The 24,170-nt window shown below is 39.6% G+C and overlaps 1 protein-coding gene across 1 annotated transcript in view; it reads right to left on the reverse strand.

Moving 5' to 3' along the window:
• The window catches only part of PAPPA (pappalysin 1), a 293,056-nt gene that overhangs the window by 27,692 nt on the left and 241,194 nt on the right, over positions 1-24,170 (reverse strand). The window contains exons 16-18 of the mRNA XM_044664273.1: positions 17,622-17,832; positions 16,373-16,544; positions 4,934-5,081 (exon numbers count right to left, since the gene is read on the reverse strand). Of these exons, the coding sequence (XP_044520208.1) occupies positions 4,934-5,081; positions 16,373-16,544; positions 17,622-17,832 (531 nt within the window). The remainder of the gene's footprint in view (positions 1-4,933; positions 5,082-16,372; positions 16,545-17,621; positions 17,833-24,170) is intronic.

The raw sequence follows: 24,170 nt of genomic DNA on the forward strand, positions 1-24,170 counted from the left end.
TTGGGGGACAAACCAGATGGGGGGAATGAAAGTGGTGTACTGTCTCCCACAGAACAGTAGGAGGAAAAACTCTTGCCCTCCCCTTGGGGAAGGACAGTGTTTGCCTGTCAGATCACAAAATCTGAACTGGAAAGGTCTTTAGAAGAAAAAACAAGCACTTATATACCCCAGGAACTTTACAAATATCATCTCATTTTATATTCACAAGAATTCTGGGATATAAGTGTTATCATCCCTGTTTTACGGATGAGGAAACAGAGGCAGGCAATGAGTTCAAGTGTCTTGCCCAGAGTCACATAGCTACCATCTGACCTCAGATTATCCTAATTTCAAGATTCTATAGATTGCATCACCTAGCTACTTCTAATCTAACCTGTTCCTGATTTAAATCTCAGCAAGAGGTCATCTACCCTTGGCTTGAAGATCTCTAAACCCATCCCAAGGCAGCCTATTATATTGTTGGTCAGATCTATTTTGGGGGGAAGTTGTTTTTTTTTTTTTTCTTCCCTTTACACTGAGTCAATGTTTTTGGCTGATTGATTGTAATCTGCCTTTTTTATAATTTCTACCACTAGTTCTACCCCTCTAGTGTTAAATGGAACAAGTCTAATCCCTCTTCCATAAGATAGCCTTTCAAAAACTTGAAGTCAGCAATCACAGCCCCACTGTTTCCTCTTCTCCATGATACTCATGTCCAGTGCCTTCAACTTAATTCTCACATGGAATGATTTTTCAGTTCTCTCATCATTAACAACAGAACTATATGTCTTAGAGAACGATCCTCCGTGGTGGGCAAAGTATCATAGAATTAAGAAAAAAGTCCCTTCTGAGATTATCACTCTGTTTCTCTACCATTGGTACACAATCACACCCAAGAGGGATGACACATAATGTTGTATTTAAATACCTACTTCAATTGCCCATTCAAATATTTGCCATTTCTCATGATCAGGAAATTAATCTCCTACCTTTTATAACCTAAATTCATTCTCTCTTGATCTACTCTCTGAAAATGGGGTGAGGGAAAGCTAGCTATCAGCTTCCATATAAGATCCCATCCCATTTTTGTAGATGGGATTAGAGATACAGGAAGGGTAGAGAATGATGCTATAATCCTTTCCACAGGATTATACAATGTGATAACAGAAAGGGACGACCTTATGACAGAGAATATGAGAATTGAAAAAGACTTCATAAATTAGTAAGTTCAAGCTCCTAACTATACCAATAAGTGACTGAAAGATTTGCCCGTGGTCACATGGTCAGTTGTGATAAGGACAGGATTAGACCTAGGCCTTCTGACTCTACCTGTGCTACCTTTTCTGGTAATATTGATGAGCACATATGGCCCTAAATATAACAAAGGCCAGATAGCTCCTACATTGTTGGTAGCCTGGAAAAGAAGAGAGAGAGAGAGAGAGAGAGAGAGAGAGAGAGAGAGAGAGAGAGAGAGAGTTTCTCTGGTGTTCTGCAAGGGATGTTATTTTGTAGGTGCTTTCAGATAAAAAGGCCCTCTCTGATCTGGTGTGTGTGTGTGTGTGTGTGTGTGTGTGTGTGTGTGTGTGTGTGTGTGTATGTGTTGGCTTTGAGAAATAGTGTGATATGGTAGTAGAAAGCATTGACTAGGAGTCAGGCATATTGACTTCAAGTCTAGTTGTATAGCCCTGAGAGAGCCTCTTTGCCTCAGTTTCCTCATCTGTAAAATGAGCTGCTGTTTCTGTTCAGTCATATTTGATTCTTTGTGACCCCATTTGGAGTTTTCTTGGCAAAGATGCTAGAGTAGTTTGCTATTTCTTTCTCCATTTTATTTTATAGATGAGAAAACCGAGACAAGCAGGGTGACATGACCTGCTCAGGAACACACAGTGTCTCAGGTTAAATTTAAACTAAGGTCTTCCTGATTTTTATTATTGTTATTACTCTATCTACTACTTTATCAAATTTACCACCTAGTTGTCTATGAAGTTAGATGGTTACACTAAATGGTCTCTACAGTCTCTTCTAATTCTGGCCATTTGGGCATTTACAAACCCAAAATATGAATTTAAGGCATTGTCTATACCTATATAGGCCTGAAAAAATGGAAGAGAAAATGGAGAATAGAGGAGAAAACAGAAGGCATAGGGAAGAAAAAGATAGAAGGTTAGGAGCAATGAGGAGAGTGATGTCACAAATGAAATGAGAGAAGAGACAAAAAAAAAAAAAAAAAAAAAAGGAGAGTAAAAAATAACTCTTAAGAAAAAGAAAACATATAGCAGGCACAAACCATTCAATTGTTTGTGCCATGTGAAGATATCACTTCTAAGGGAGATCTTCCAAGGTAGACAGAGTCCTGAGATGAGAATTAGGGGATTGTGATTTTAGTTCTCTTGAAAAAGATGCAGCCTCTTAGAGGTAAACAAAGGTCATCTTATCTCAAGGGTAAAAAGCATTGTCAAATTAGATGTGATCCCAGCTCTGTGCCTGCAGATATATTTAAATGCGTTCTCTCTCTCCCTCCAACTCCCTTTCCCTCCCCTCCCTTTCCTCCCCTCCTCCCCTCCCAGTTAGCTATTTCTGCTTAAGGAACAGGTCTGCATTGTTTTGATATATGAGTAGTAATTGGCATCATTACAGAGTGGTGATCTCATCCAGGTTCCTGCCTCTCCTCCCCTAGAGAATGAACGGCAGCAGTTTTCTGATGACTTACGACAGTTTTGAAATCCACTGGAGCCTCAATATTACGCCGCCCCCCAGCCCCAAGGGGCCATGCTGTGGGGCCTTCTCCTGCTTGAGGATGCCTTATAATGAGGTGCCCTGGGTCCTTTAGGAAATGCCTCTCTCTTGGACTCCTGGATGGGGTCCAAGGTGACCTTAGATCAGATTTGTCCTGCATCAGGTACCAAAGTGAGCTTGGCAAAGAGATTGGAGCTGAGGGCTTCAGAACCATAAGAAGCAGGTCCAAGGCCAAGGGTAAGAGTGTTGGGTAGGAAGGGAAATAAGGCTAGCAACTGGTTTTCTGTGCCTCCTGCTTCTCAGATTTTTAGGTCATCAGAAAATTCCTTGGGCAGGGGAAGGAGGTGGAGAGGGGTAGTTAAAGAAAAATGAAATGTTCAACATTATGGAAATATTTTTCTTTCCTTTCCTTGAGAAAGAAAATTCCAAACAGGGCAAGAAACTATAAAAATGATGAACATCATGACAGCAACAACTCATATTTCTAGAGCTTTTGAATGTGTACAAAGTATTTTCTTCACAGAAAGCCTGTGAGGGAAGTAGTGTGAGCATTATTTTGTGGTTCAGTTGTGTCTAACTCATTTGGGATTTTCTTGGTAGAGATATTAGAGTGTTGCTATTTCCTTCTCCAGCTCATTTTACAGATGAGGAAACTGAGGTAAATAGGGTCAAGTGACTTGTCCAGAGTCACATAGTGTCTGAGACCAGATTTAAACTCTGGAAGATCAATCTTCCTGTCTATGTTCAGTGCTCTACCCACTGCATCACCTAGCTGCCTGCCATGAGTGCCATTCCCTCTTTTTTCTTATCCCTCCCTCATTTTTTACAGATGAAGAAACTGAGGCTCAGAGCAAGTAAGAACTGGCCATGGAGAAATTCAAATATGCCCTCCCACAAAGCTCTGGAAGGGTGGAAGATGTCCTAAGTTAAGGGGAAATACCCATGTCCCCATAAATTAGTGTATTCACTTTATCAACATTAAAAGTATGTCCTCTTCTCCAAGCTTTTCTTCATCGCTAATTAGTGACTCCACTCTGAATTACCAATATGTAGACGGATTAGCTTCTATTATTCTATTATTAGATAACCTCAAACTTCCATTCTATAACTAAGATTCTATATTACTGTTCATCCTACATTTTCAAAGAGATCCAATGGCATCACAAGGTGATGTCTTAACTTACGTGTGCATTGGATTTAAGTGAGGCAGAGTTGCACAGAGTTATCAGTCTTACTCTCTATTCTAGTCATCCAAGTCCAGTGGCAATACAAAAGTCAGAAAGGTTGGTGATGGCCCATGATGCAGTGGATGACCTTGGTATCTTCTATATCTGACCAAGCTCTAGGGGTTCTATAGCACCTGCTTTAGCCACCTTCATGGCCATTAGAACAAATTGTTCTCATCTACCCATTCTGCTGGGTGGAAGTCTTTACATGCTTACAGCAAAGGGTTTGAGGTCTATGGGTTCCTTTCAACCTGGTTTGCTCAAATGCCAAGATGGTTTTACCAGATTGAGTCTACTGAGCATTTCTACAGTTTCCTGGCACCACAGGTACTATGGGGACAAGTAGGCACGAAAGGTGAATGAACATCTCTAAAAGGGGCTCAGCAAGCCCTCACACTCGAGGTACTAGTCCTCCCTGAACACCTCACACATCTAACTAAAATTCTATATATCCCTTATCCAAAGCCCAAAGGCATTGGATGATTGAAGTTGGCAAGGTATTTTTCTCACACTGGTCTTGAGAGAAAGGTGATGCAAATAGTGTGCCATTTTATAAACAAGGAAATAGACTTAAGAGAGGTTCATGACTTCTTGAAGGTCATTCAGTTAGTGGCTGAAGTAGGGAACAGAGTTCAAGCCTCTTCACTGTGACTTTTGTATCATTAAATCTACACAGACTTTATTTTAGATCTTTAAGCCCAATCGGGAAAAAACAGGCAGAGATATGAAGCCTGAGATGGTATAGACGTCAGAGGAATTTCAAATCCTGGAAACACTTCAAATGAGGAATCTTCTAAGACAAAGTGATCTTTTGGATGAGGTGCATTCCAAGGTGCATCATGGGGCACACCAGGATCTATGCTGAACAAGTAGTAGACCCAGTCCCACCAGAGTATACCACCAACAGCACCATCTCTATTTCATTTGACTCAGGAGTGGGGTAGGGTTTCCATACTTGCCCAAAGTAGCACCACCACCCCGCCACCTCATACCTATTTCATAGCCACCAGAACACTGCAACTTGAGATTGCTGTTGAGTTGATCAGGTAGGGAACACTGGCCCTGCATCTCTTTGCAGACATGAAAGGAACCACTCCAAGTGCCATCCTTTCGACAATGAATCACATTACTTCCACGACCCTGAGAGACAGAGAGCAAACAATCAATCAATAAGTATTTATTAGACATGAACCAAATGCCAACACTATGTTATAGGGATTTAAAAAAAAAAACAGTGCCTGAGGGGCTTAGTAGATAGAGAGTCAGGCATGGAGACAAGAGGTCCTGGGTTCAGATCTGTCCTCAGATACTTCCTAGATGTGTGATCCTGGGCAAGTCACTTAATTCCAATTGCCTAGCCTTATCAGCACCTGTATCAGATCTGGCCTCAGATACTTCCTAACTATATGATCCTGGGAGAGTTGTTTAATCCCAGTTGCCTAGCTCTTACCACTCTTTTGCCTTAGAACCAATACTTAGGCTCAATTCCAAGATGGAGTTTGCATGGAGAGAATAAGCATGCATATAATGCTTCCTATGTGCCAGGCTCTATGTTAAGCACGTTTTACAAGTATTGTATTATCTCATCTGATGTTCACGACAATTCTGAGAGGTAGTTTCTCTTGTTATCTCCATTTTAGAATTGAGGAAACTGAGGCAAACAAAAGTTAAGTGACTTGTCCAATATTAGTTAGAAGTCAGATATGAACTCAGATTTTCTTGATTCTTAGCCCATCACGCTATTCTCCATGCTACCAGTTGCTAGGGGAGGGAAAGATATACAATTTAGATAAAACTTAACTCATGTCTTCAAGAAGAATATGTTTTAATAGAAAAAAATGGGGAGTTCTAGTATCCCCTTCATTTTCCATACAGGCTACTTCCCTTCATGGAAATCAAAATACACTTTCTGGGAGCTGAACTTCGAATGTCTCTTAGCCCATCTCCTAACATACAAGTAATTCCCCCCCCCCCCCACAAATACAGTTGCCTGGATTGGTAATAACACTCCTTTCCTTTATAAGGCCCATTGACCCAAACAACAATCTAGTCTATCCTTTGAGATTTCCTAAGAAGACATGGTAGGTTCCCTTTTCTTTGTACAGGTTTGGAGGGTTATAGGGGAACTAGGTCCCTCCAAAATTAAATGATCCACTCTGAACACCACCCCCAACAAACTGGTTCTCATTCATTTAACCTCTTTGGTTCAGTTTCCTTATTTAGGGAAGATCACCCTGCCCTGCCAATCTCCCAGAGTTAGGCATGGAAAAATATAACTTTGCCAGTTAATCAGGATTTTTATTTAGTATCTACTCTATGCAGAGTGTGGCATTAGCTATGTAAAGAAAATAAAAGTGAAGGATTCAGTAGTAAAAGCATGAAGGTGACAGAGAACTGAAACTTCTAAGAGATGCAGCTGGCTTGTCCTTAATGAATGGGAAGTTCAGCCTAATTTGTTATCTAATGATTTCCTCAGATTGTTTAAAAAAAAAAACAAAGTCCAGTTATAGGCTTTAAATTAAACTATGGAATATAGCTATAACCAAGATGAAGAAAGAAACAACCTTATGACCTAGCTTGCCATCTAATAAATGTTAATGGAGTTGAGTTTCTACTACTTGGAAGTCTTTAGAGTGAGGCTGGAAAACCACTTGACGGGTATGTTATATTAGGGATTCCTTCATATTAGGGACTGGACTAAATGGCCCCTAGAGTCTCTTCCTCTATGAGTCTGTGACATGAATTAGGTTGGGAAGGATCATACCCAACTTATGGCATGAGTATGATGCTTCATTTCAAGCCTGTTTGGTTAGCTATACTGAAGTCACTTTATTTACTCAGTCTCCCAGAAGGAACATAGAAGAAAAACAAAAATTTTGGTAGCTTATGGGGGTCATAATTATAACTGATATTTGTATATTGCTTTAATATTTGCAAGTTTTCTTATATGAATTATTTCATTTGATTCTCACAATTCTGTAAGACAGACACTATTATTGTCTTTACAAGGAGGAAACGAATGCTTAGTGAGTTTAGGTGACTGGATTGAGGTTATAAAGCTAATAAATGATGATGTGGAAATTGAACATAGGGCTTCTTTACTACAATTCTAGTACTCTGTCCACTATGCCAACATGCCTCATAGAGCTGCAAGCTATTTGCATAGACTATGAGATTGCAACACTGACCTGTTAGGCTGGATTATACAATTAGATAGATAGTTTAGAAGCATAGATGGGCAAGCCATGGGTATGCCTGTGCTTCTGTTTCCTGTCTATAAAATGGGGATAATGATAATCATACCAGCCAGATAGTGGTGTTATTGTAAGGAAAGGTCTTTGTTCACTTTAAATGTCTTATTAGAGTGACTAAAAACCATAAAAATAAAATTAGGGTGTTGGATTTGACCTCTAAGGTTCTTTTTAGCTCCAACATTTCATGATTATGATTCTATGATTATAAAACAGCTGAGAGGAAACAGGATTTGAGAGAGAAAGGGGGCCTCTTGCTCTAACTCCCACAGGCCAACAGGAGAAGGTCCAGGAAGTATGGTCACTCGGCAGTATTATTAGTGGAAATGTGTCTGGCATTGGAGCATAGGGTGGCCTTCGTGAACGCACAGCTGCAGGGAACTTCATGGCGTTGAATCCCAAAGGTTCTGTGTGAACTCATGTCGGTTTATATGGGTTCACATGGGTTCTCTCCTTACGAGCTTGTAGCTGAGACATTAGCAAACCCCAGACTCTCACTGACCCTCAGCTGGGCCCAAGTCCCCAAGATTCTCCTGGTTTCTTTCAGAAACCAAAAATCGTCCCCAATTTTCCTGGAAACTTGGCTCAGGTTTACCCTGAGTTTGGCCCACAGTCCTTAAAAGGTTTGCAGACTTCAGCATAATATAGGACAAAGCTGGCCTCAAAATCAGATTTGCAGCAGAGAGTCTAAACCCTAACTTGGATTCTACTATGGGAATTTCAAACCAGTAGAGCTTAAGTGAGAACCTGACAAGTATACGAAGTCTGTTCCTTGGGAACAAGATAATGGAAAGATTCGAGAAGATCTGAGAACAATATCGTAGAGAGTAGTGTTAGGTCATCAAGAGGCTACTCATTGGCACAGAAAGAGTCATTTACACGAGGCTCCAAAAGTGCAGAACTGGCTCATAAGAACATATGACCCTATAAGCATTCTGCCATCTATAAAATACTTTCTTCACAATAATCCTGTGAAGAAAAGAGTATACTATGCTTGTCCCCATTTTTCAGAGGAAGAAACCAAAGTTATTAGAAGTTACATGTTTTGTTTGAGGCATCTAGGTTGTGAAGTAGATAGTACCGAACTTGGCATTACAACAATGCATTCAAAACATCTCAAAATTTACTATGTGACCCTGGGCAAGTCGCTTAACCTCTATCTTTCTTAGTTTCCTCATTTGTAAAGAAAGGATAATACTAACACCTATCTCCTAGGATCGTTGTGAGGACAAAATGAGATAATATTTGCAAATTGTTTTGCAAACCTTAAAGTTTACTATAAAATTCTTATAGCTGATGGTTACATAGCTAATAATTAGCTGAGTGAAAACCAAGTTTCTTGAATCTAAGACCAGTGTTCTTTTCACTACCCCACACAAACTTTCTAAATTTTCCTTTGCAAACTATAAAGGACTATATACATGCTAGCTTCTATTATTGCTATGGGATGTGAAGAACTGAGGAAGATGGGGCTTATCTCTCAGGAATCTTGGTTCTGCCACCCAGTAGCCATGGTACTATGGGAAAAATCACTTATCTTCTCTGAGTCTCAATTTTCCCATTTATAGAATGAAGAAGGAGTAGATGTTCTCTAAAATACTCAAACGATCTCAAAATGGTATGATATTCATTTTTTTCTTTTTTATATACTTTATTGTATACTTATTTAATAGATTTTTATCCTATTTTATCAAATATTTCCAAAAAATTGTAAAAAAAATTTGAGTTCCAAATCCTCTTCCTCCTTTATGCCCCTCCCCACTTCTTGAAAGGCAAGAAATTTGACATTGACTATACATGTGAAGTCATGCAAAACTTATTTCCATATTATGCCCTGTTTTCTAATTTTCATAGCATCCTCCCTCTTTTGGGGAATCATACTGCTTTGAGGGCCTTTCAGCAACACAGCAACCTCATGGCTTGTTCCTCCCTATACCCATTCCCCATTCCCTGATGCCTGCTCATCTGCCTTGAGTACTATAAATAACAAGAGCTTTAGCATGAATCAACAAAACGGAGAGTGATATATGTATGTATGTGTGTGTGAAATATCATAGGGAGTTTGCAAACTATCACTTTTAAAGGTGAAAATGTCATTACAGTGAACCTTCCTTTGATTGCCAAAATGGGCTGAATGCATTACAGAATCCTGAATTGCCTTCTCCTCATCCTTCCAGATGGCCTAGTAAAAGCCTCTCTTAGGCAATCACTTTTCCTAAATGCCATTTTGGTAGGATCTTCTATCCCTATGGCTGCTGCCCTGCACCAAACATCCTAAAGCTTGTAATGGGTAACATAGCCTTCACTGGCAAGACGGATCACCTACAATGGAACTAATCTTGGACTTGGAGGCAGAGGAGTTAGTTTCAAAGCATGGCTATATGCCAATTACTCTCTCTTAATCTCTCCAGGCCTTGGCTTCCTCATCTGTAAAAAGTCTTGATGGCCTCTGTGGTTCCTTCTTGGTCTTCATCTCTGATCCATGGTTTGTTCCTTCATGTTTCCTTGCCAAGCAAGCATGAGTATCTTGCTTGGGTATCACCTTTGAGGGCCAGAGGCATATTGCAAGTTTTAATGTCAAGATAATTAGCATCTTTGTATCAGCTGGAGTCAGTATCTCTGCCCACTGTCCCCACTGTCCCACACATCCTTTTTTCCCCCTTGTTTTCTGAAGGTCTTAGAATTATCTTTGCTTAGAGTATTGTTTTCTATGGAAACCATGTGTGATCCTTGGGATATGGTGGGAGGGGTGTTCTCTGTGGTTATCCAAATCAAGGTACTCTTCTGGATAACTTGCACCTCTCCATCCACATCCCAGGGATCAAACATGGTTTCTATAGAAAGTGATATTCTAAGTAAAGGAGGCAGAGCTGAGATCCAAACCCACATGCTCTTGTGCCAAAGCCAGTACTCTTTTCACTACTTCAGGATATAAATACTATGGATCCCATTTAGGATTTTCCTCCTTGTTTGTAGGATCATGGATTATCTGCACTAGAAGAGACTTTAGAATTTAATTCATTGATCATTTATTTTTAGAAACCTTTACCTTCTGTCTTAGAATTAATACTAAGTATTGGTTCCAAGGCAGAAGGACAGTAAAGGTTAGGCAATTGGAAGTAAGAAACTTGCCTTGAGTCACATAGGTAGTATCTGTCTTGATACATCAGATACACAAATATCCGAGGCCAAATTTGAAACCAGGGCTTCCCTCTCCAGGCCTAGCTCTCTATTCATTGAACCACTTGGCTGCCCCAAAAGGTTATCATTTATGATGTTCCTGTGTGCAAGGCACAATGATGTACAGTAGAAAGAGGAATGGTTTTGGAGTGAGTGGACCTGAATTTGAAACCCAGCTCTATAACTAACCTGTGCAATCTTGATGAAGTCATTTCACATCTCAGTGGCCCTAAAACTGCATTGGTTGAAATTGTCTCAAAGGGAGTTCCTGATTCTATGAAAATCACAGGTCTTATCTATTCCCGCCCCACCTCTCTAAAATGTACAAGGCCTTGTGCTAGGTGCTAAGGGTACAAAAAGAATAACAAAGCAGCAGAAAATATCTAAGCTGTAAGGCACTTGAGACCATCTAGCCCAGTGGTTCCCAAACTTTTTTGGCCTACCGTCCCCTTTCTAGAAAAAATATTACTTAGCCCCCTGGAAATTAATTTTTTTTTAAATTTTAATAGCAATTAATAGGAAAGATAAATGCACCCGTGGCCATCACCGCTTTCCTGGATCACTGCAGCACCCACCAGGGGGCGGTAGCGCCCACTTTGGGAATCACTGATCTAGCCCAATCTCTTCTTTTTGAAAAAGATGAAACTGAGATGAACAGAACTTGAATTTGAACTTAGATGTTTTCCTTAGCACTCATGGTCTTCTTCCTTCTCTGAGTTCTAATTATTGAATAAAATGACTTTTCGCTGTATCCTTGCTACTCTGGAACACCTGTATACTTTTCTGCTTTCTGCGATGTCCTGCCATTCACTAGGGATGGGGGAATGAAGCAGTTTGAGAGCAGAGAAGATAACCAAGTTAAAATAAAGTCATTTTTATAGAAGCATCACATGTTCCTGGTGACATATTTGCAGTAAGAATAAGAGAAAACTCACACATGATTGGTCATAACATTTCCTTCCTAGGACATTAGAGATTACTGGGTCTAATTTATTCATTTTATCAATAACAAAGCTGAGGCAGAGAAGAGAAGTGAATCACTCCAAGTCATATAAGCTAATTAGTATTAAAGCCAGGGCTACCTAGGGTACAAGATATACCCATGATCTTTGGGATGTGCTATATCCAACTCAAACCTCATCCAAGGATCAAAGGTAAAATGTAAAAGTTTCAAGGCAATCCCTGTTGTTTTTAGGGCTTGGGAAGAGGCAAGTAGATATAACCAGAGCCCAGATAATTTACTACATCATTACAGGAACCTAGACAAAAAAACATGTCTAAGAGAGCCAGCATGGAATAGTGGATAGACAGCCAACCATGGAGTCATAAAGACTTGGGTTCAAGCCCTGCTTCTGATATATACCAGCTGTGTGACCATAGACAAGTCACTTGACCTCTCAGTGTTCTAATCAACTCTCTGATACTGTAACAGAAATGAGTGGCTAAATCTGCATGTGGGGAGAGATTTTACAGACAGGGAATTCTCTATATTGATGAAATCACAGATCCGAACTGAACAAAACTCCTAATGGGAAATATAAATAAATAGGAACCATAAGCTCTCATGCAGGATATACCTGTTCCCTGTACTCTCCTCCAATGTAATAAGTAAGGTTCTAACAGTAGAAACCCCATACCATTCATACAAAAAGAAATATTGGATGGAAAATGAAAAAAACACTGGGTTTGGATGTTAAAGGCCTTTGGTTCAAATCATAGCTTTGTTTTTTCATTTCATCATAGTTCTAGAACTATAAGGAGCTTTAGATGCTATCCAGACCAACATCTTCATTTTAGAGAGGTCCAGAGTCATTAAGTGGTCTACCTATGATTACACAGTAATCAGCTTTGTCAGATGAGGGGTTTAAAAGCAGATTCACTGTACCCCACTCCCTCTCATTTACTAGCTATTAAATTAGACAACTTAATCCTCTTTAAATTTCCTCATGTGTAAACTGATCTCTCAGAATCTTTCTAGGACTGAATCTTATAGGCCTAGAATAAACGCCTTGAAAATTATTTAATAAGGAAGGAAATGGAGGATGGAAAAAAAGTGCTTGCTTGAGAATAAAAGCTTTGAGAAATGTTTGATTTAAATGCCACCTTTAACATAGGAGTGTGGTAAAGGTGTGCAATAAAAGTTATTTCCATTTAAGCACACATACATGATTATTAAACATGAATTTTTTAATACTATGCAACAGAGCCCTTGGAAAACTTAAAAACACATCCCCAAAAGCCATGCTGTGATGTTTGAAACAAGGCATGTTTCCCAGGGTCCAGCATAGAAGAGCTGGTGAGATAGAGGAGATGGGGTTTTGAATGTCCCGTACTGTCCACATGTACTGTGTTTACAGGCAGCAAAAGGGAATCTGAGGTGAATACTAGAATTGGCTTTCAGGTTGTTGGTCTGAGGGTAGAGGAAATTCATTTTCAGTATAACCTCAGAAATGTCAATTGTATTAGAAGCCATTTGGCAAGGAGAGCTTCATTCTTTGAACTGACAAGCGATACTCTGCTCTCCTGCTTCCAGGTTCCTGCTCATATTGCCAAACAGCCCTTCTGTAGTCCTCTGATAAATTTACATTTTCCTCTCTTTAAATACAAGCTGGCCATGAAAGTAACTTGGCAGCCTTCAGACAGACTGGGTTTCAGTTTGATAACATGACCACAGCCAGAATATTATTTGGCCTTGCTGCTCCAGCGGCTTGTGTAACACTTACTAACATTTTTTCTGTAAGCAGTCTAAGGAGATCGTGGCATCCGTCCCTTCCTGCCTCTGTCCTTTGCCCTCTTTCTTCCTTCTTGGTATGTACACGTGCCTGTGCCCATAAATACACATATTCATTGCACTCAAGGATTCTTGAGTTGTATCTTCCAGCCAATCAAATTAAAAAGAAAAAAGAAAGAAAGAAAAATATGAGCCTTTAGTCCTTGGGGACCAAATAATCAAATTAAGTTTATTTGGGGTTGAGCTAATGGGAATGGGTTAGAGTCAGCCTTTGAAATCTACTTTAAGTTCAATAGGAACATAGCATTTTGACTGGATACTTGCTGCTAAAATCAGTCTTGACTGGCACTGGTACGTGAGCTAAATGGTGGCCCTATGTAGATTGGGCTCCATGTTTTGTGTGATTTTCTAAAGTGTCAATCATTTCATTGTTCTGTTCACATTTGTGTTTCTCTCTTTATGTTGATGAGTCGTGTGGAGAATCATAAGCCTCCAGAATGACCAACCATCCCCTGAACTTTACCTGTGTGGTATCAGGTGAGTTTGAGCACAAAGGTAGTGTGATAACAGAAGAGAGAACTCTATCTCAGAAGTCAGAGGGACTAGATTTGAATCTGATTTGTGCCTTACTATGTGTATGAACTTAGGTAAGTCATTTGCTCTCTCATGGTCTCAGGTAACTCATCTTCAAAAGAGGGTGAGAGAGATCAGGAGAGAGAACTGTTAATAGCCTTTTCAGGCGTACATTGATGGTCATTTGATAAGACACATTTTGGCATCTTACCTAAGATGCTGCCACCAAATTAATCAGGAAATGTAACTCCTGAAACCAAGCAACAGCTTAGTGGGCTAATAGGTAACATTCTACTTGGTCATGAAGCATATTCAGACTAATTGTGGATCTGGGCTTTTGACAATGTGATCCTTTGTTATCCTTAATGGAAGTGAAGTCCATAGCTCTGTGCCCTCTGGCAAATCACTTTACTCTTTTGAGTAACAGTTGCTTCCTCTGTAAAAAGAGGGTGTTTGACCAAGATGATCTCTTAAGACCTTTTTCACTCTAGAGCAGGGGTGGGCAAACTTTTTGGCCATGAGAGCCCTAAACACCACATTTTTAAAAATGTAATTTCATGAGAACCGTACAGTGCTCACAGTGCCGCTCCTGTAACAGCGCCTGAAAAAAAAATTGACTTTGTGGCTCCTGCAGAAAGAGCCATATCTGGCCCTCAAAAGAGCCAGATATGGCTCGAGAGCCATACGTTGCCGACCCCTGTTCTAGAACCTAAGATTTCAGCTTTTTTATAATTAGGAGCTGAAACACTGGACTGCTGCTACTTCTTGTTAGAAAAGCCTTCTAATACTTGTGAACTCTTAAATATTTCATATCCTGCACTGATCCCATGTCATTTTGTAGTAAGGATTCACTGCTTGGATAGGATATTCCAAATGAAGATAGAATTACAGATTTACCTTTGGGATCTAAACTTAGCCACTAGTGGGTCTTAGTTTCCTGATCAGTAAAAAGGGGAAGGAGGGAATGTTGGGTTATATGGGTTCCAAAATCTTTTGCTGCTGTAAAACTTGTTGATCTTCACCTTCCAAATGGGAGCAATCACACCAGTCATGTAAGTAGTAAGCAGAAGAATCAGGATTTAATTCTAGGTCCTCTGATTCCAGTTACATCATAAATTCAAATAAACAAATCTATCATCATCATCCATATCATAAGCACCACCATCATCATCACATTTACTAGGGCTACTTCACAAGGGTGGACTTAGGATCAAATAAAAATGTATCTGAAAACATTTTGAAAAGTTACAAATTCTATAGAATCTTGCCAACCTATTACTGCCAGACTAATTTCCCTAAATGATCCTTTTCATTATAAATAACATTTTCAACCTAAGAAAAGAGCAATGGCTTCCTATAGCTGACTGCAGGGGTCAGACATGTGGTATACAAGCCATAATACTTCCTAGAAGGGTTGAACCAAATTAAAATGTAGTGCTTATCTGATTTTAACATTTCAATGTATTAATGGAAAAAAATACATATATATATAAATATAAATATGTATGGTTTTCTAGGTCACTATGTGGCCCATAGAGAACTCTATGTATGGTTTATTGACCTCCATTTCTATTTGCTTGACATCACTGATCTATTCTTCAAGTCTAAACTCTTCTGACTGGCTTTCAAAACAGGCTTTTTAATACAATCACCTATGATTTTCCAATGCATGCCTACTCTCCTATTGTCACGCTACTAGTCTCCAACTCTGTGCCTGTATCTGTTCTAGAATGCCTTCTGTGTTCCTCTCTCTGGAAGGCCTAGATCCTTCCTATTTTTGACGGCCCAGGTCAAGTTGCCACCTCGTCCATTTGCCCTGACTATTTTTTGGCTACATGGACTTCTATATCCCATTAACTCCCATGAGATATGAGTTCATTACCATATCTTTTGATTCTTAAATTGTCTATTACACATGAGCTATTTGTGCATTTCCAAATACATTATAAGCTAACAGTAAGCAATGACTATGTTTTATTTACAAATCTTCTGTATGGAACTAATTATAGGTGGGAATATAGTAAGTGATTGTTTTTATCATAATCTTAATTGTCTCAGTCAACATCATCATCAGTGTACCCTTAGAGCTGGAAGGAATTATGGTGGTCATTTAGACAAATCTTTATTTTATAGAAAAGGTAAATGAAACCAATGAATGACTCAGCCAAAGTCATGCAAACAGTAAGCAGCAGAGCTAGGATTTAATTCTAGGTCCTCTAATTCCAGTTTGGACATCATAAGTTCAAAGGCACAAATCTACCATCATCTTCCATATGACCATCAGAACTATCATCAATCATATTAATCAACAATAATATGCTGACTTAATAGAGGCCTATTTGAGAAAAGATTTATAGAATTATTTAGATTTACATTCCACTTGTGAAATATGTTCATGGTACCTAGCATCCTTCTAAAGAACTCCACAAAGCCATGAAACAATTCAAACAGGAGGTGAGTTCGCATTTTAAGACATCAAGAAAAGAGGAAGGAGACATTTGAAATATTGCCTTAGTTTTGTCTTGAGCAAGAAGGATATGGCACAGTCCTACACACACAGGGAAGAGAATAAGGACTTCCAAAGCATCAAAAATATTTCATTTGATCTTCCCAACAATGTTGTAGAGAAAGGGCTATTATTGTCCACATTTTATAGTTGAGGAAAACAGGTTAAATGAATGGATGAAAGCACTTACCGAAGAAATGTCACTCTCCTCACACTTGATTCTGCACTCACTATTGAATTGGAAACCATTAGTACACTGGTATAGCCCATGGAACTTGGGTGGGGGTGGATCACATGTTACAGGTACACAGCCTCCCTCTAGCCAGCTGCCATCTTGGGTACACTGGATCTTGAAAGCCCGTCTTCCAGGAAGAAATGAGAGGAATCATTTGAGTAAGTCCTTTATACATAGAAAGTATTTAATGTTTTTAAATGAACTGAGTGATTGATTTGATTAATTTCTTTTCCAAAACATTCTAACTTGAATGTCAAACTCCAGACGGTGGATATCACATTGAAAGTCTATATGAAACAAATTTGGTCTAACTTCATGAGGAATTTGCCAATATACCTTCCACGTTGGAGTGGATGATGAATGACAATATTTGTCTACTGTCTAATAAGGTTTTATGACTTAGAGCAGGTGAAGACCTTAGCAATCATCTAATTCATTTTTCAGATGAAGAAACTGAGGTTTAGAAAAATTAAGACATTCTCCCAGAGTCACATTGGTAAAAAGAAAGATAGGATTTGAAACCAGATTTCCTCTCTCCAAATCCAAAGCTCTTTCTACTACGCCATAGCTGTCTCCCTTAGTTCAAGGGGAAAGAAGATCTTGATCTAAAACAAAGATGCATAAACATTGAGTTAACTTTTTGTTGCTGGGCTAATAATATTATCTTAAAGTTCAAAGAGATTTTAGAAAAAGATCTATTCCAATCCTCTCACTTCATATATGAGGAAACTGAATTCCAGGGAGATAGTTTTAAAATGTGAAGGTCTGACATGTGGGAAAAGAATGGGGCTTATTTTGTGCAATTCCAGAGAAAAGAATGGTGGGAGCTCTAAGATGGCCTATTTTAGCTCTCTATTAAGAATTAAGTGGAATTGCACACCAGTGGAATGAATTATCTTGTGAATATTTCTGATTCCAGAACTTTTCAAACTGAATGACCATGTCTTAGGGATGCTTCAGGAGGACACTCTTGCATTTGGTACCCACATAGCAGCACAGGGATTGCTACCATAATAGGTACTAGGTAAATAGTTGATTGATTTGCTGATCACACTTTGGAAGCCACAATAGAACAACTTGGAATAATGGATTCTTTGTGATGCTATGATAATGTATTCATCTAACACATAATAATAGATTCAGATGCCCGCTGACCAACTTTCCTTCATCCAAGTGCCCTGCTTACATTTGCAGCTTCACTTACTTCTTTGACTTCCGAGAGGAGCCAGGCACGTGGTAGCCTGGTTTGCACTTGAACTTGCAAAAGGAGCCCACTTTGTGTTTGTCCTCCCGGCACCGAGCAGTCTGGAGATCAGCATTGGGCACAATGGGTGGGGCCAGGCACATCAGTTCACAAAGTGCCTCCGGGAAGGACCACAACCCATCTTCCATACATGTCAGGAAGCTATTGTTTCCTGTTGGGAAGATGTATTTAGGATATGCATTAGAAATCAGTGGGAGAGTAGAATTATACTACCCTTATTAAAGATATGAGCTATGTCAAATTAGAATTTTTTTCATGTTAGAATTTGCCTTAGAATATAGGATGCTGAAATACAATTATAAAGACCATAGAATATGTCAGATAATAGAATATGGAATTCTAGAGATAGAAATGACCATAAGAACCATCTAGTCCATTAACTATTTTTCACAGAGGAACCTGATATCTATAGATACTGAATGACTTGCTCAAATTCACAAAGAGAAGCAAACTTCCTGAGTCGTTCTATAGTAGAAATACAAAATGTTCCCTGACTCTCAAGTCAAAGAATCCTGCTACACTTTTAAAGGGACCTGGAGGGTTAATCTTCTTCCCAAACCTCATTGTACATATAAGAAACCTCAGGCTTAAAGAAGAGAGAAGTGACTGGCCCAAATAAGAACAGGTAGACTCTTTTGAAACCAGGACTTACAAATCTCACAGTGGTGTATGCTCACAATACAAGACTAGTTAACTCTTGTGCCTGTATTTCCATGATTCCTTCTAGAAGAATGGAGATATTGGCTAGCTCTCCTGAGTCTCAAGGGAAATCTCAGATACTCTTGTGGTCCTTGAGCTGAGTTGTTGAAAATCTTTTCAAATTCCAGTATTGGCCTAAACCTTGCTGAAGAATCCACATGAATGACACTTCCCAGCATAGTCCTTGCCTATATTAATGGTTCTGCTGAAGATCATTAGTGAGCTGGTCTGCTTGGGCTTTGCCAATGAAATTAAAACAGTTAGTTTGTCATTATCCCGTCAGATGATATATTATGGTGAAGCAGCTTAGCCAAAGCTTCTCTCAGACAAGAAAGGAGAAGCAACTCACATTTCTCAACATCATTCTCATCATTGACTTCTTAAGGAATGGTGTTGACAAGTTGCAAGAGACATCCTATGCTGGAAAGATGTGGAGGACAGGGATTCAGGCTTTGGAAAGAGATCAAATGCAAGATCACAGGATCTAGAGCTGGTAGGGGACTTGAAGGTTATGTAGACCAATCAACTCATTTTATAGATGGGGAAACTGAGACCTCAAAATGAGAACTAACTTGTCTAAGAACATATAGTTAGTAAGTAGGAAAAAAGAATTTTCAAATCCATGTTTCTGACTTTAAAACTTGCTCCTTTCCCACTAAGTCATGGTTAGGTCTTCCACAAGGCAACACAGAGTATCCCATATCTTCTTTCTTGCCTATTAAGCTGTAGTATTCCCTTCTCTCATTCCTTGTATATCAAATTAGCATAATGCTTCTCTTCAGTACTTGACTTCTCTTCTTCCTCCTCCTCCTTCTCCTCCTCATCCTCCTCCTCCTCCTCCTCCTCCTCCTTTGTTTGCATGATTCATCCAGTGAGTGAAATAAAGGCCAGTGTCTACCAACACAGCAGATGCTTCTGTGTTGATGAACTGTTATATTACAAACTCTGGACAGTTTGACGTCAACAAATAGATGAGCCAGCAGGAATGAGAGGGTGATTCATTCAGCTTCCTGCAAAGTGGTGAGGCTTCCTGGGCATCAGGGACTACATGCCCCAATCACTTCCTTTTCTCTTACTTCATTACCTAGTGAGGTTCACTTAGTACCATTGTCTGGAAACCACTGAAGGTATTGGAGCCAGAAATTCTATTATGTAGAGACATGGAGTCTAGGCCATAGGTCAGGCTACTACCCAGTAGCCCATGGCTCAAGTAGGATCTGGAAGGGAGCTTAACAAGAGTGTTTCTGGGGTTATGACCTGTTAGTGAGTTTGAGGGAGAGATCTGGCATTTCCCCCCCTTATGAGTAAGGAATTCAAGTTTATGCCATTGGTCTAAGCACTACAAGGCAGCAAAGATTCCTAATGACAAAAAGGAATAGTTTGAAATTAATTAGAACAGAAAAATTTGGAGCCTGCAAGTTGCCTTAGATGAGGTAACTTGTCCAATCCTATACAATTAGAGAGAAGCAAAAGCAACATTCAAAACTAGGTACTCTGACCCTAATCTATTTCAGGAAAATCCAAAAATTTCTATTTCAGGAAATAGAGGGGCTCTCAAGCCCTATGAGTGAAGGATTTCTGGTGTTAGCATAGAGGAGAAGTATCAAATTTATTAATAGAGGCTAAAAGAAAGGCTCATTGGGGTAACAAGATGATAGACACAAATAACAGAACACTCAGAAAATTGAATAGAATATTGGAAGAGAAGGAAAGGAAGGTAGATCTGGGAGAGAATGAAGAAAGGTCTACAAGAGGGAAGAGAATAAAGGAATAAAGTCATTTGAGAATTAGCAAGAACAAAGGAATGAGGGGGAAGAGCTTCAAATTCATTGTTGCACATTAAGAAACATCTACATTCCTCAAGTTGCTAGGTCAGGGAAATGGTGAAGACAAAAGCAGAAGATCTAAAGGACTTATAGAAAGAGCTGTCTTTTATGCTGATGATGTACCAAGAGCTCATCGCCAGACTCCGGGGACATCAAAGGGTTAAATAAACTGTGTTCTTCACTTGGCAATTCCAAAAAGTATGGCAATTGTTCATTAAAATTAGATGCTCCAGGTAATTGTGGGGTGAATTCTATTTCATTTGGACACTTGAATTGTACCATTTTTTTTTAGGTCTAAGGGGAATAAAATTAATGGACAGCCGTGATCAAGTCCAGTCTGCCAAAAAAGAGAAAGGCAGAGACACAAAGCAACAGAGGGACAGAGACAGAGGGGAAAACTGGTGAGATCATCTCCAAAGTAATAATAGTTGTCATTTCTATATATTATGTTAAGGTTTATAAAATGTTTTATATCTGTGATCTCCTTTGAACAATGACTCTTTGAAGCAAGCAGGGCAAATTTTATTATCCCTGTTTTTCAGATGAGGAGACCAAAGCCCAGGGAAGCAAAATGTCTTATCTAAGATCACATAACTGCTAAGTGGCAGAATAAGGATTTGAACCCACGTCTGCTTCTTCTAAAGTCAATGCTCTTGACATTTTGCTGAGCTGTTTCTCTCAAATATATCAGAAGTCTCAAAAAAGGTACATCTGCATAGTTCCCTCTTCAAAAGAAGTCCTCCCATGACCCAGCTTTCAAAGTAGCATCTTAAATTGATGTCCTTTAGTGAGCTATGATTTCACCAACTTCCCATCTAAGGGGAGGGATTTGTGATCTTCACCCACTTGATATGACTGAAGAGGTATTGATTTATACAAACATCCCTGCAAGGTCAGGTACTTACAGAGCTTCAAAACACTGTACAAACCTTAAAGCTATATAAAGTAACAGTGAACACCCTTTTATCCTGGCCTAAAACAAGAATCTTAGGAAGTTAGGGCTGGAAAGGACCCTACAACATAGAACATCAAAACTTAGGCTTTTAGTTACAGAAGTAACCCAAGAAACTAGCCCAATCACACCATTTTACAAAAGAAGATGAGACCTAGGAGGGGGATGGAAAGAGGAGAGTGACTGGTTCAAGGCCAGGCAGTAGCAGACTTGTTTCTAACAATTTGGTCTCCTGACTCCCAGGCCAGTGCTCTTTCAACTCTGGTAAATAAATAATGATTCTATACCCTGAGAAGTCAGATGGCTCTTCTATATTAGGAGACCCAAGTTGGGAAAAGGAGAGAAGGTCAGTATGAGGAACATTAAGTCACTGACCTGGAAGGAAAGGGGTGAAAATTCAGGTAACAAGAGTAGAGTATCCTTCTACCATATCTGCAAGCTACAATGGGAAAAAACATCCTCACCTTTTCTTGGACCCTTTAGAGATTTTGAGTTAAAGACTTTCTGAGTACCATAATGCCACATGAACTAAATTCATTAAAGTAAACAATAGCACAGTAAGAGTCTTGACCTGGAGAGTCAGGAGACCTGAAGTCAAAGAACTTTGACTCTGGATCAGAAGACCTGACTTCAAATCCTATCTGGAACTCTCGCTGGCTGAGCCTAGGTGCCTGCCTTCTCAGTACTTGAAATGAGAAAGTAGATGGTTCCTAAAGTTGAAAATGTGAGATGCCTGAATTTTAAGAGATGATTTGACCAACTGGGCAAGCTTATCTGAAGTGAGAACAGATTAGAATTGATAACTTACAAAAAAAAAAAGAAAGAAAGAAAGAAAGAAAGAAAGAAAACTGACCCATGGACTTTCCTATGTAGCTGGGGTTTGTCCATTCTGAGAATAGAGTAGGTAATCCTTACACGAATAGACAAATACCATGTTCAAGAAAGCTATGCTTTTGCTAAGGGCCAAGTAGAGAAGGAGGTATATATAAGAAAAGAGGAGTTACAAACTTCCACGAAAGAGGGCATTTAGACACATTTAGGTGGTTATTGCAAAGGCAGGAAGCTTGCATTTGGCCCATGATGATTGCTAACACAAGAGGTGCTTTGCAGCCAAATAGAGAAGTACACAGAGAGAAAGCTTGGAGCTAGGAGCCCCCTTGCCACTCTCTTGCCCCCAAAGGTTCAATTGAAGAAGGGCCCATCTGAGTCACTAGATCCCAGTGAGGACAAATCTTCCTGCCCTTGATCCTAGCTGGTCCATGCAGGACTCTTTCCCTAGGTTTTGAAGGCAGAGCACCAGGTGGGATTGACAATCAGTATGTTTCAAGACACCAATCAGTCCAAACGGGTGAATCCTCCCAGTGGCATCCATGTGTGATTATTAAGGGAAAGGATATGAGCAATTAACATAAATGATCAAGGTGATCACTCTCACAGGGACCTCTTTTCCATTGTGGGGGCCTCTGACACCCCCTTGAGAGACAGTATGAGAGAAGGGAACATGGGTATAAAGGGGGCTGGTAGAGAGAGATACAGCCAGGTGGGTGCAAATCATTCTGATTAGAAATTATTATTAAGCAAAATAAAAATGCTAATAATCAATGCTAATTTATACAGCTCCCATCCCCAGGGGCTTCTGATTGAGATGAGGAATGTGATTTCCGTCTGGAGTTATTAATACACCTCAGGTCTTAGGGAGCTCAGATTAGTAGAGAGGATTAGAGGGGATGCTTGTTGGTGGTGTTAGCACTCCTGATGGTTTCCAGGCCTCACCAGTACCTCCAAGTTGTTACTCTCTCTTTAGCCATTTCAGACCACGCACTTAAATCAAAGCCAGGAGCCAGAGGAGAAGAACTGTTCAACTATATTAAAATGAGGTGAATCTTAGGATTTAGAACTGTAAGGGACCTTAGGGAGTCCTATCATCAAAACACTATTTTAAAGGTGAATGAAACTGAGGTTAAGTGCCTTGCCCAAGATCACCTTGGTAGTTAAGAGTCAGAGGTGAAACCTGAACCTAGGTGTTCTATGCTTTTTCTACTGGACTATACTTGCAAATTAGAAAAATATGATTTCCTCCTCATATTTCCTCAAGCCAAGGTTAGAGAAGAAGAGGAAATACCAATAAAGGTGTCAGGATCAGTCTCTTCTCACCCTGGAGTAATCCACAATCTTCTTCTCTTTAATCTGAAGTCTTCTGATTGCTTATTCACTACTTTGTTCACTTTTTTCTCTTCTGAACCCCAATCTGACTTCAGTGAAGGAACAATAGAATGAATCCAGGCCTGAAGCAAAGTGACTCAACAGGCTAGCTTAGTCTCAGCATTTTGTGAGTTAGAGCAAAGGCTGTTCAGTCCTTGGCTCTCCATATGACAGGAATATAGAAGTTAATCTCTATGGGTGACTCCCAAAGCTTCCTAACTTTAATCAATTCATTTTTAGACCCACCTTTCATGGTGAATGTCCTAGACTCAAAAATTCTTTGGTTTAGGGGAGCAGCTGGGTGACTCAGAGGATTGAGAGCCAGACCCGGAGATGCGAGTTCTTGGGTTCCAATCTGAAAGCAGACACTTCTTAGCTGTGTGACCCCCGGCAAGTCCTTTAACCCCCATTGCCTAGCCCTTACTGCTCTTCTGCCTTAAAACCAATACACAACATTGATTCTAAGATAGACAGTAGGAATTAAAAAAAAAGTCTTTGGCTTAGTGTCACCCTGTTGAATAGCCAGACGCCAAAGGTGGGTGAAGGGAATAAACTAAAAGCCTTTCACCCAGAGGTGATCCTCTATGGGATATAGATGCTGATGGAGGTACCTTATTGCCTTTGTGGTGTTGCTGGCAGTAATCTGAGCTCATACCCCTGAAAGCTCAAGATAAAAGTCTTTTTACTCTATTTCCTGATCCTTTTACTTATCACCTTAAAAAAAAAGTCCCTCAAAGCTTCCCTACATATTCTTTTTTTGAAATTCTTACCCTTTTTCTTGTAATCAATAAAAAGTATTGGTTCTAAATC

This window comes from Gracilinanus agilis, chromosome 2 (genome assembly GCF_016433145.1).
Source record: "Gracilinanus agilis isolate LMUSP501 chromosome 2, AgileGrace, whole genome shotgun sequence".
Taxonomy (NCBI): Eukaryota; Metazoa; Chordata; class Mammalia; order Didelphimorphia; family Didelphidae; genus Gracilinanus; species Gracilinanus agilis.